Genomic DNA, 13748 nt, shown 5'->3' on the forward strand with positions numbered 1-13748 from the left:
TGAAGCAAACCGGGTAATCTCGGGTATGGTGAAACCGGTGAATACCCTACTTTTGCAAATGGAAAAAGATAAATCCTTAGTTTTGAAACAGTGCTCTTCTCTGAGCTGCTGAAAAATATGCAGCATCTTCTTCCAGTCCGCCTCATAAAGTCTCTGTCTGCTACTTCTTTACCAGGCACCACCTCCACCCTTCACGAACTTGCTTCTACTCACCCCAAAGGTCTGCCTCTCTCTCTCTCTCTCTCCTACTTTGGGTACTGGGTCTGTCACAAATTGCTTTCTCAATAGAAACAAAGCTACCAGTTTTTTTTTTTTTTTCAACCGAATAACAGTGATAATTCATTGATAAGAAAACAAGATTGCAACACGATTACAAGACGGGTGTCAACTGAATACAACCTCTCGAGTGACCAAATCCTTAATCTGGAGGGCTACCAATTTGTTAAAGTTGAAGTGTGTGTTTGAAACTGTGTATTGTATCTAAGTAATGGATGATGGGCAATGAGAAGTAATATGCAAGAAGAAAGCTTTTGTTTGTGTTTGTGTGTGTGTGTGTCTGTGTGTGTGTGTTTATGAGTCAAGCTCAAAACCATGTGAATGTTTCTTTACTTGATAATGTGGTTGCTGAAGCAAATCCAATTTGACAGATTGTGAAAATGCCTGCCTAGCCTTCAAATTCTGTTACTTTTGCTCAATCACCAGACCCGATTTCCAAATGCTGCTGAAATTCGTTTGTCGTAGAGATTCTTTTCGGTTTGCTATTTAATGGAGCTTCATATGAAAACTATATTTCCTTTTGCAGTTAGAACTAGAAGGTTATCTGATGACCAATTGCAAGTAATTCCTTTAGATTGCTAAAATGCAAGAAATGGTACTCGATGAACGGGTCTTGATTCTTGGGTGATTGTGCAATCCTTTTCTTTTGATGGTTTGTGGGGAGGGGGAGGAGGGGATTGCTTTGACATCTAATGAAAATTGAATGGTTGCATTCATGTTCATTTCTTTCTTTTCATTTTCCATTGCAATCTCATGCCTACCCCAAAAGTTGAAAGAGTAAAAGAGATAAAAAGGGGTAGATAAACTTCTACACCTTTCAAGATGACAACTCTACCATGTATAGCCAATAGATGATGATGACGATAATTTGATGTGTGGAGAGCGATGATCAGGCTCAGGTTTCTTTTGAATCTTGAAGCTCTATTTTCTTTGTAGAACAATATCTTGTAGCCATTCTAGGGTCTAGGCTAGAGGAAGCCAAAGATGTTTGGTTTCCTTAGAAGTGTGTAACTCAATCAAACATTCATTTGTTTCTGGTGCTAGAAATTCATGCTTTTCTTGAGGAGTGTTCTATCCATTGATTAATTTCTTAAAATTTCTTAAAACGTTTTTGTGATTGGGCTGGCCTTGGTAGGTGTTGCGAGGGTTGTACTGAAGAAGGGGAAGACCCAATTATTCAAGGATGGCAGCCCAATGGTCTACAGTGGAGCAGTTGATAGAATAATTGGTAGACCACCTCCCAGGACTGGAGACATTGTGTTGGTAGCTGATGGGGCAGAAAAACCAATAGGATGGGGCATGTACAATTCAGTCTCCATGTTCAGTGTTCGGCTGATGCAACTCGAAGAGGAAGCAACAAGGTAGTACTATTTCTACGAGTCCTTTCTAGTTCTGATTTATCATTACATTCACAGGGATGTTCAAATTGATAACCTTTATGAAACAGGGATTTGTCATGTGCATTGAACATGGAGAAACTGCTTGAGACAAGAATTAATGAAGCTATAGAACTACGTAAGAGTTTGGGACTTCCATCAGTTAGTACAAATGCATTCCGTCTTGTCAATAGTGAAGCAGACAGGTACATGACCTTGAGCAGTAAATTGAGATTTCTGTCAGTGTTTTGTAATTGAGTATGAATGAAGATTCTCCCCTTGTCTTTTGTTAGAAAGGCCAAACCTATTTATGGATGTGTAAAGAACTAAGGACGCACTTAATTATTCAACGTAGCAGTAATAATTCAGCTCCTCCGGGGGTTGAGAATGTGTGGATGTTATGTGGTATGCATGTTAGGATTGAAAGAAACTAGTTATCTTTTGGTAAGATCCCTTTAAATTGTAATTAAATTAGGGTAAATGAAACATGTGGGATTTGTATCATTTAATCTGAAATGTTTAGTGTAACTGGTGGCAATACCAGTTGTCTACATTACATGGAATTGTCTGTGGACATACTAGTTCACTAATTTCAGGTCGATGTCCCTTTTTTACCACAGATTGTCAGGATTAATAGTTGATATATTTGGAGATGTAGCGGTAGTGGCATCATCTGCTGCTTGGGTTGAGAAGTACAAAGCAGAAGTAGAGGCCTGTATTAATAGAATTGGCGAAGTTAATTTTGTAAACTGGAGACCATCTTTGGAAGTTTTAAAAGAAGAAGGATTGGATGTGTCAAATTACAAGGAAAGGGATCCATCTTTCTGTCCTCAAAGAACAAAGGTAGGATATCCCACAAAATGTTACAGCATATTTTATACTTTTTGTTTCATGCTATATGAGGTCTGTTGCAGCTGAATATTTAATTTCATGTTGCAATTATTTAGGTTATGGAAAACGGGATCTTTTATTCCATTTCACTTGAGGGACAGAAGACAGGGTTTTATGCAGATCAGCGTGAAAACCGTCAATTCATATCAACAATTTCAGACGGCCAGAAAGTTCTTGATATGTTCTGCTACAGTGGTGGTTTTGCTCTAAATGCTGCACGAGGGGGTGCTGCAAATGTCATCGGTATGAATAATTGGAATTTAGAACCTGTCTTTCTATAAGAACTTCATTGAAATTGGCTAGGTTCAATCCTTACTGAACTGCCATTGGAGGCTAGATTATATCCCACTGTTGTTGTTTGGTCATCCTGCTCATAGAATATGCATATGAAGCCGTGGAGTAATCATTATAATACCAGTGACATAGTCATTTTGTGAGACTTTTGTTCAAAAGGACATCTAGAATTAGATGATATATATTCATCTTCGTGGGACATCTTAAGATTGCATGTTCAAAGCTAGATGAGTTTCTAATCATTCCTGTTTTCCGTCAGGTGTCGATTCATCATTGCCTGCGATTGAGCTAGCCAAAGAAAATGTTGTTCTTAACAACATGGATCCACAGAGAATAACATTTTTGAAAGAAGATGCAAGTGAGTTTATGAAGGGTGCTCTTTCTAGGAACGAATCATGGGATATTGTCATTTTAGATCCTCCTAAACTAGCACCCCGAAAGAAGGTACTATTCAGTTAAATGCATTTGTTACTTTCCGTAGCATGTATTCGAGTTGTTTCAGTACAAATATGAGTGCATTGCTTGTTCCCCCGTCTATGACTCCTTACTTAAACTACCTGACCATAGGTGATTCGTTTGTGAATCTTGGCTACCGCTTCTTATTGGGTCATTTTGAATCCAGGTTTTACAAAATGCATCAGGCATGTATAGAAATTTAAATTCATTGGCAATGCAACTGACAAAGAGAGGTGGTCTTCTCATGACTTGTTCATGTTCGGGGGCTATGACGCAAAGTGGGATGTTCTTGCGTATTCTTCAGGTAATTTCAATTTTCTGTTGCACGGTGCCTTCACTAAATGTTTGACACCCATAAATACAGTAGAGGTTATTAATCTCATGAAATTCTATGAACACCGATTTTCGCTGGCTTAGGAGCCTCATACATATAAAGAAGATTACTCGTTCAGGTTCATATGACTCTTTCAGTTGAAAATAAGTTGATTTTTTTTTTTTAAACGCTGGAAAAAGCTCTGCCTTTCAATATCTGAAACCAAAGAAAGCATATACAATCCAGTCTTCAAGCTCCCGTTTTCTCCTTCTACACTCCTCTTGTTTCTGCAAGTGCACGGGAAGAGAAGGATAGAACGAAAATCGCTTCTCATTTTTAAAATGGCATATAATTTGGCTGGAATCATCTGCTGTTACAAAAACGAGTGACTTCCTAATATTTGATTTGATGAACCTCTCTTCATCCTTCTCAATTTGTTTTGATTTCTTTGTATCAGGGTGCGGCATCAGCGGCAGGGAGAAAAATAACCGTTCTACGGGACGCCGGAGCGGCATGCGATCATCCCATTGACCCATCCTACCCAGAAGGCAAATACCTTTCAAACGTCCTTCTGAGGGTCCTTTGAAGATGCCAATCACTTGCATTAGAACACAAGCAAAAACCCAATCATATTTTTGAACAGCGCATACACAAAGCGATCGATCAATGGACATAACTTTAGATGTATTCAATACTACTTCTGGAATTATACATGGACACGTTCATTCAGTCATTCTCTCGAAAGAGATTGCGAAAAAAATTAAAGAAAACTCCAAATGACAAAATTATTTTCAAAGTTATATGTACTGCTCACACTGAAAACACTAATATACATATAATTAAAATCGGTCGTTGGGAAACGCTTAAGCCAGTCCGTCGACATCAGCAGTTCTACTCGCCTTAGTGACCTCCCGGATTTCTGTTCCACGACAAATACGATGGGTCTCCAAGTTGCCTGAAAGAAGAGAGGATCATTGGTCATGAGATCACAACATTAAACTGTTTACCATCAAAAAACAAATACGTGGAAACATTTAGAAATAGCGGCCACATCACATCCAACCCTGGACAAAATTATCTAGGCATTAACAAAGTTGATCACTGCGAAACAGTCTGTTGGATTAACATGGATGGTACGGTTAACACATCATCTGTCAACGTATAATATGGGGAAAGTTCATATTCGCCAAAGCCGTAGATTTAATGTGGATGAGTGTGTGTGTGTCTACATATTACAAAATTGGAGGCTGTGCTGGAAAATCAAGGCCAGTAATATCAAAGTTAAGGGAAAGAAAAAGCAAGTCCTAGTAATAGTACACCAGCCATAAAGCAAAGCAGAAGTGGACTGAACTTAAGAATCACAAGGGAAAGTTGGTCCATAGCATGCAAAACAAGCATCTTTAAGCTGCCAACAAAGAGTGTTACTTGAGGCAACAAGCGGGTACGGAGTAAAAATGCCACATCTTTCTATTTTGAAAAATCGCATCTACCCTAATAACTAGCTCGACATGAATTAATCTACAGGGTTTCTTTAGCTGGTGCTTATGCATCTTGAAAGACCGTTCAGACAATAATACAAGAGATCATGCCACAAAGAGGAGAGTTCATGTAAGGCAACTCTTGATAACATTTAATATTCCTCGCATGATAAACATAGGCAGGGCAATTGGTTTAGGAGTTTACCTTGGCTTAACAAGATACACAACAGTGAAAGCCATGGCCAGAAAGAAGCACAACCCTCCAACAGTGAGATAAGCAATGCCAAGGAAGTCATTCCTGCCACCAATCCAACTGGTGGTCGAGAGCACAAGCTTCTTTTTTCCATTAAAACTGTATGTGTTGTAATTGTTCTCCAGTGTCACTTCTATCGTATCATTTTCTTTCAGATCTACCTCTATCTTCCCGTACAGCTTTCTAAATGTCGGTAGTGCAGCAGTTCTCATCCAAACAATAAGGTCCTCTTGCTCACTTAACTGTTAAACAAAAAATTGCCTCCTTGAGAAAACAGTTTGCTAACCCAAGAGTTAAAATAAAACTTTTCAGCACAAAAATAACCTTTAGGACAATACAAGACACTTTTCCCTATTTCTGACAGTAAACAAAAGACATTTTATCGGGGTTCAGTGTCTTTAAAGATGCATAAGAGCAACCGTAACGCTTACAAAACTAGAGATGACAAGGGGCAAAATGCTTACTGGTTTAGAGGTATCCAGAGACTTGCCACCTTTAAGAGTTCCATTCTGAAAGTTCTTTGGAAAGACATTTTTGCCAAATTTGTGCTCCCTATCACTCTTCCACGAGATATCCTTCTTGTTCACCGTCAACTGCTGGCTATTGCGGGAAAAAGTATAGGTGTCGTTGAACAAACTCCAAGCAATAAGACCACAAGGTACAATAGGTAGACCATTTGCCTTATCTTCAGGCTTACAGGCATCTATTTCACTCTCAGACTTTGAATCTTTCAACTGTTGATCACTTCGACTCTTAACATATCTGACATGTAGAAAACCGCAGTCAGGCTGGATGATATTATTTATATATAATGGAAAATGAAGATCTCAGACTTTATAATAAATATTTCACACAAAACCATTTGTAGAGACAATCTACCAGAAAGATCCAAGCTAGTTGCACAGTGAAACTATTCAAGAACGAGAACTGCTGGTGGTAGTAGAAGTGAGAATAGTGTACCGTGTACATGAAAAAATTCTTCAAAGAACTAGTGTGCATGCCTTAAACCAAATTATGCTGCAACATCACATGGATTTACATAAAGTGTATACTACTAAGATTCTCGTGATTGACTAAGTTTTTTATTTTTGTTATTTTGTACAAGACCAAGTAGGAATCAAATCCTACTAGACAACAACTACAACATAATCAGGATGCCAAACATGATCTCATAGGGGTGCTGTTCTTTGGACCATAATGACTCTTTGGACCATATGTCATTATCTGCTGTAAGAGCTTCCATGGAACCTGGTCTACCTACTGCTCTGTCCATATATGGCCCGCAAATATCAAGGCTCCAATATAGCTATGATAAAATTTTGGCCTTGCAGTAACTTGATCCAATCCTTTCGTTAACTTTCCACATAAACGTTTTTGCATCAACCATATTACACATAAATGGAGGATTATGGCCAAGGCAGGAGACATACCTGCGATGATTCTGGTAGAAATTGTCAAGCTGGTAATATACATATATAGGCTGCTTCATATGCTTTGATACCTTCACGCAGGAAAACTATCCATCAGTGACCATGGGGATTCAGTTCTCAGTCATAATTAAAAATATTATCTAAATGCACATAATGCTGCATAATTCCTAGAGATACCTTGGTAGCTCGACAAGGATTGCAACCACCACCAAAAATAAGTATTAATCACAAATGTGGCAACTAAAATCTCTTGATGATAAAAAACAAGGAGAACCTTACCCTTAGAGTTCTGTTGCATGTTTTTACTCCAGGCCCTTGTATGAACCTGACCTTATCATCTCTAGAGGGTGTTGGTATGCAATCAGTTTCATACCGATCAATAATTTCAACAACCTGACAGAAACATTTTCCTGATCAATCTACACGCAGGACTAGAAAAGAACAACAAATTATGCAGAGAATTGGGTTTAACTCAGTCATACATCTCGAGAAGCAAAGAGGGAAACAACTCCGATGGGAATGAAGACAGCGCTTACGAGCAGGAATGCTGAGATCACCTGCATGAACAAGCGTGCACACGAACAAATGCACAAAGAGATAAGGCAAGAGTTCCGCTAAAAATCTAACACGCAAAGGTTGATGACTAAGGAGATATCGAATACAATACTATAAAACATACCCATCGTGGCGTGAGAATTGGCTTGCACGCTGGAAGTTCCTGCTGAGTAAATCTTGAATCTGAAAAGATCAAGTTTATAACATCTTTAGTTTACGAATGATAGAAAGGCTACTGAGAATCATATGAAATGCAATGTAACGACATAAAGTCAGCTTCGTCCATGACCACCTACTCCTACAACTTATCAGGTGAAGAAAAGGAAAAACAATAGAAAAGCTTCCTCTACATATCAGCATCTTGGATTACATAATCACAGATTTCACACTTGGCTGAAATCACTCGCTATGTATGTGGCACATCCATCTATACATTAGATACCCTTTTGTTACCATAGACAAGTCTTTCACATAGGTACCCAAGAACTGAGTTACAGAAAGATTTCCAACTTTAGTTTCCGTGTGCCCTATATAAATCGATTGTAGTAAGAGTAATTTGAGCGGTATGGACCCCTAACTATCCATTATCTAAGCTAACCCACCAGATGCCATATGCATACAAGGTTCCTAATGCTCTCAAATCTTATAATTTAAATGTAAAACCAGGAAGTTATTCGCGTCGATCTTCGTAAACCCAGTCTCCTTAGCCTTGATTTCGAATTGATGAAAGCAGCCTAGGTTGAAAATTCACTCTCACAATTTAATAAATTATCTCCGATAAATAATTGACTTCTAAATTTCTAAACCTAACTCAGAAAATATGTATCAACCAGGAACATCTAGGAGATGCACAGCATGTAATTTAAATAATTTAAATTTTGAAACAAAAAAATTCAGATAATTGAAAATCTACCATCTGGGTATTTCTGAAATGAACTAAAAACCTAAAATTAATACAAAAGTTTAGGGCTTGGGAAGGAAATCACATTTAGGTCGCTTGGAATGCCTCCTGGTAGACGTTGCATCCGCAGATCCGGCGCCTCCTGAGCTAGACGGCGCCGTATTGGAACTCATCAGAGACGAACCCTGTCTTCCGCAGCAGAGATTTTAAATTCTTTTTCTTTTCCGAAAACTAAGAAAAACCCACTCCACCTATGGATTCGAATTGTATGCGACGATCAAAGAGAGGAACGGATTTTGTTTTTTTCTTTGGTGTGGGTGTGGGGGGAGGGGGTTTAATTGGAAATGGGGGTGGTGGTGGTGGGTTTTGAGGAATTGAGGAATTGGTGAATTTGTATTGACTTTTTTAGAGAGAGGGATGTGGAAGAAAGCGTCTCCTTTCTTTCCCTCTCTGCAAGGTGGCCGGCGATTCTCTCTCTCTTCTCTCTCCTCTCTCTCTCTCTGTAGAAGAAAGAAGAACAAGAAATTTCTGAGAGAGAGAGAAACAAAGACCATTCAATTATCGAACCAGTCCAATGCAATTACACGGTTAGACTCGGTGTCCAATCTTTTTCAATTTGATTTTTCTTTTTGCTCTATTTTTTTGTTTTTTATTTACTATAATTTGTTCATCGAAGAAAATTGAAATAAAATATGGCTGAAATGTCTTTTTTCAATCAAACGGTGGTAAGTTAAATAGTTAGCTATTAGTTGGATGACAAAAAAAAACTCCACCGGTTTGGTTTTCCGTAGATACTTGTCCGTAATGGGACAGTTTGGGGATTTTATTAAAGACCCGAGCCGCAGATCGAGCGATGATGGTATTACTATCTCCTAACCTGAGCCCGACCCGATTGGATGTTTCTATGCTATTACATGGAAGGATAAAAAGTCAACGAATTGGAGGTTTTTTTCATGGATAAACAATAGCGTTAGTGGGTTAAATTATGGGATGTGCTATCCATACACCTCATTTTACTTCTCACACACCCTTGATAATTTATGTCTATTGATCTTCTTCAATTCATCTGATCCGACGGTCGAAAATTAAAAAAGTGTGTGAGAAGTAAAATAGGGTGTGTGGATATCACACCCCTAAATTATTAGTTGTTAGAGGAATAAGGATTGAACCCACACCAGGCACATATGCTGACACACCCCGATCTAAATCAGGGCGTGCTGGCCATCACGTGAGCATGACGTAATTATGTGCACAGTGCGGAAACAATAAGGATATAGAGAAATACACGTGAATAAAAACCAAATTACTAGCAGTACTAGCTAAGATAAGATGCTAGTGCGAGATTAAGTGTGAAATACACAGCCAGAGCATAAATAGCCTAAGTGCAGTCAAGCAGGACAAGTACTAATTATACGACACCCAAAGGTGATCCTACATGATGTTTTGTCAGAACCACCTTCGAAATCCTCGTGAGCCACCAAAGCACTTCTACCTAAAACCTGAAAGGGCGCAAAACAGAAAGTGTGAGTGGGCAAAAACAAAGCATTTCAAAATCATTTCATTTCTCAAAAGTTCTAAGCTCTCGCCGTAAAACCTGTATAATTTCCCAGAAAGATATAATATATGCTATATCAGAAATCATGCTCATGATGAAAATCCATAGAAATATACCATGTCAAAGTGTCTAAATGAAATGCCATAAATAATCCAATTAAAATATATCAATGCCAGATCCATCTAACGTGACATGCATGAATGAATCTATAGCTCATAACCAATCTCAATCATATCAAATCCTGCACATGAGTCTGAACCACCTAAAGTGGTCTGTACGACAAGATTGGGTGTAAAATAAATATGCTCTAGTGCTACGATCACGTGAATACTGTGCGAATGATCGCGGGTCACCTACGAGTCGGAACCATCTATAATGGTCTGTACGACAAGCATGTGCACCTAACTTGGATACAAGGTGAGTATATGGTGCATGAGGTGAACATCACGTGAAAGACTGTGGCCTAACTCTGGGCGGGAGCACTAACACAGGGGTGTAGGTTTATGAGCTCTCAACACATCACACATAACTAAAGCAATCTCATATCTTTAATTTTTGAACTTACCTAGCACTTACATGTTCATCCGCAGCACCAATCATAAATATATGCAACGACTAATGCATAAATAAAATAGGCAGATACTTTGCATGGCATTTTAAAACGCATAATTATTCAATTTCATTTTCTGGAAAAAATCTCAAGTATATAGGTACATACGGAAAACCAAAAGCTTACTCATTGATATGTCGAAGGGTCGTAACCCCCGAGCCTCGATTGATGGCGCTCGTCCTTAGGTCTCACCTATATGCGAAATAACTGAATAAACGTTATTTAAAGCACATACACAAAAACTAGGAAATAACTTTTCATACATTGCTCAATTGGGGTATTTGAATATACCACCATGACTTACTCAACCTCAGGAACATCCCCAAATTTTTAAAAAAAATTTCCGACCACCCATGCACCCTCATGCGCTGGCCAAGGCACAGCCAGACGCGCGGCCCACACGCAAGCATGTGCCTGGCACGCCAAACTGATTCCCTAACGGGGTTAGGGAATATTCCGTTAAATATAAACATATACCGTTAATTATACCTGACGGCTTTAAAATATTCTGTCAACTTTGACGGAATATTCTCCTCCTTCTTCCTTGGTTCGTCGGAGTCCGGCGCCAGTGCGATCGCCGGAAACTGGAAAATCTTAGAACTTCAATATCTTCTTCATTTCTCAACCAAAATTTATGAAATTTGTACCAAAATGAAGCTTACAACGATAAGAACAAAACCTTACCAATTTCAAGCCCTAAAATCCACGGAATCTCACCGGAGAAACCTCGATAATCCTGCCAAACTTGAAACTTGCCAAACTCAACTTCCAAACGCCCAAAACACTTCGTTTTTCTTCTCTGAGCTTCGCGAAGATGTCCTAAAGCTTCCTAGCACTTAAAATCTCCTAAAAACTTCACATTTACTATTTACTATTGCATGGTCTCTATTGGTTTGATCTAAGGATGGAAGTGAAGGTTCAAGGTTTGTCCGTACAATTGTACGGAAATGGTAGAAAATGCCAGAGGGAGGAGAGAGAGTGTCAACGGGATAAGGTGAGGGTATGTGTGTGTGGTCCAGATTGGTCCCCAACCAAAGACAAATAAACTTAAAAATCTAATTGCGTCCAATCAATTAGGAAATGAACTCAATTGGTCCAAAACCTTAGCTTAAATCACAAACACAACCCAACGCTCAATGGCATTTTAGACTTTTCACACCACCGATAAAAATATTTCGGGACGGGCTGTGACATATGCATCATTATTTTCCACCACTATGCTAAAGCACCACAATTGTGTGAAATTTTTTTTAAAGGTAATTATTTTTATTAGCTTTTTTTATTTACATATAGTCGTTGACTAATTAAATAAAATTTTCATGATATGTGGGTTTATTTTATTTTATTTTTTTTAAATGGGGATAACTGGTGGCAAACCACAGTTAGCCATCCCTTCTGGGGGCCTGGAAGACTCACTAAGGCATTTCAACCTCCCATGGCCACAAGTATGGCTTCCACACCAGCAGCGAGTTTCAAACCCAAGACCATCAAGTTTTAATTTGAAGGAAGTCTCGCAATTCGCCATTTACCACTGGACCACCAACTCGTAGTTTCATAATATGTGGGTTGACGAGTGCAAGTTTAGAGGTACTATCCTTTGCAAAGGCATGGGTGGAGAATCCACGATTAAAATACATAGTTATGGGGGCAGAACATAACCGGAGTAAGAGGAATAAGGGCACTTCCCAGTCCTTACTCGGTCACATTGTCATTCTTAATTATTAGGGAAGTAGAATCAACAAGGATAGAATCTGCACTAGGATGCATAAACATGATTATTTTTTGTTATTGTGTTAAAACACCATCTACAACTGAAATATTTATGTACTTTGTTGTTGCAAATGATAAGATAGTTACACTATTAGTGTACAGTTAAGTATCGAATTTTTTACAAACATATATGGTAACAGGTAAAAAGATAAAAATGGTCCCTACAAAGAAACTGGAGAACAAGTAATGAAGATGATTGGAGTTTGGGCATTTTTATCTTGTTTTACGTCTTTTTTTAAAAAAAAAATTCTTGTGATAAAGAAAGAGTATGTGGAAGGAGTTTTGGTTGACAATTTTCATGAAAAAAATATTTAACAAATAAGTAGAAGCTTAACCCATAGGCTATAGATCATATTATATAATATCAATAGTTTGGTGAGAATATATAGTCTTTTTTTGCTCAATTTATTATTTATGTTTTTGTAAACTGGTGATATAATAAAGGGAAGATCGGAGTCAGACAATTTTGTTTTATATTTTATAGTACAATTATTGTCTCGACGTTGAAATAATGATCGAATTATTTATATAAACATCAAATGATGATTGTATTAAATATATGTATGTATTGTAATCAATCCCTTTATTGTAACCTTAATCTTTAAATAGAATTTTTTTAGGCAATAAAAACGTACATAAGATATGCATACCAAACGTAACCAAAAGGTCACATGCCAAAAGAACATCACACAAATTCACAATTATAAATTCGTCGTGAATACAATACAATTCCTCAACTAACAAACACGAAAAATAAACAACCTTGCAAGTTACAAAACACTGTAACCACATCATGAGAAAGAAGCACTGCTATGAAAACCTCCAACAAACGTCGAGCATCCTCGTCATATTCATTTGTCATGTGGACAAACCAAAACAAAAAACCAACCATAGTTCTAAACAAAAGTCGTTGTTCAAGATCTGAGTGTAACCCATAAATCATAGACGCCACATAGGCTATTCTCAATAAAGCGAGAAAACGACCACAATTACGAATACTCTTCTTGCCACAACGAGAGAGCGATCATAACCAAAAAAGCAACACGAAATGGAAAAGAAAAAGGAGACCAAAGAGAGATTGCCGCCATCCCAAAATGTTTTTTTTTCTTCAAATAGCAACTAGAGTTATATTATTTAAGTCTTTTTTTGTTCTTATTGGACAATTTCTTTTTCTTATACTACAATCTTTCATTTACTATTCAATACTATAATTTTTTAAATCTACAAAAATACCCGTCTTCATGTTCCAATCCAGTTTTCGTGATCAAGTTCAATTCTTCATGGTGGATCATTGCTGCATGCATGGATTGGTGCAGCTGATGATCAACATGCCAACATGAAACTAATGAAGGAACTCGTAAACCTAGCCCCAACACATAAGCACTGGATGAGTCTCTAAGCCTACCAGAAATTTAGGTAATGCTTGAATACTTGAATTGGCAACCACTTAATATTGACAAGGCTGATCAAACATGATTGCTCATCATTATAAAAAGGGTTATTATACAAAATGGTCCATGAGATTTGCATGATCAATAGAAATGGTCCATGAGATTTAAAAACAATAGAAAGGGTCCTTCAGATTCTCCA

General features: G+C 37.9%; 2 protein-coding genes across 3 annotated transcripts; one reads left to right on the forward strand and one right to left on the reverse strand.

The window, feature by feature from the left end:
• Window positions 1–49: 49 nt before the first annotated feature.
• LOC103445929 (uncharacterized) lies at window positions 50–4339 on the forward strand. 2 transcript variants are annotated; one of them, XM_008384983.4, is made up of 8 exons: window positions 51–220; window positions 1412–1637; window positions 1724–1858; window positions 2273–2495; window positions 2600–2786; window positions 3097–3281; window positions 3460–3597; window positions 4064–4339. In XM_008384983.4, exons 1-8 carry the CDS (start codon window positions 118–120, stop codon window positions 4190–4192), a joined length of 1326 nt encoding a protein of 441 aa, XP_008383205.1. In that variant the 5' UTR covers window positions 51–117; the 3' UTR covers window positions 4193–4339. The 2 variants fall into 2 exon arrangements, with proteins under 2 accessions (XP_028965909.1, XP_008383205.1); XM_029110076.2 differs by lacking the exon at window positions 1724–1858 and having other exon boundaries at window positions 50–220.
• On the reverse strand, window positions 4274–8926 carry LOC103445928 (ALA-interacting subunit 3-like). The gene is made up of 8 exons (XM_008384981.4): window positions 8309–8926; window positions 7447–7505; window positions 7250–7324; window positions 7047–7160; window positions 6768–6838; window positions 5802–6099; window positions 5290–5579; window positions 4274–4561 (listed from the first exon to the last, which is right to left on the reverse strand). Exons 1-8 carry the CDS (start codon window positions 8394–8396, stop codon window positions 4507–4509), a joined length of 1050 nt encoding a protein of 349 aa, XP_008383203.1. The 5' UTR covers window positions 8397–8926; the 3' UTR covers window positions 4274–4506.
• Window positions 8927–13748: the final 4822 nt, after the last annotated feature.

The sequence above is a fragment of the Malus domestica genome, chromosome 10 (genome assembly GCF_042453785.1).
Source record: "Malus domestica chromosome 10, GDT2T_hap1".
Lineage (NCBI taxonomy): Eukaryota > Viridiplantae > Streptophyta > Magnoliopsida > Rosales > Rosaceae > Malus > Malus domestica.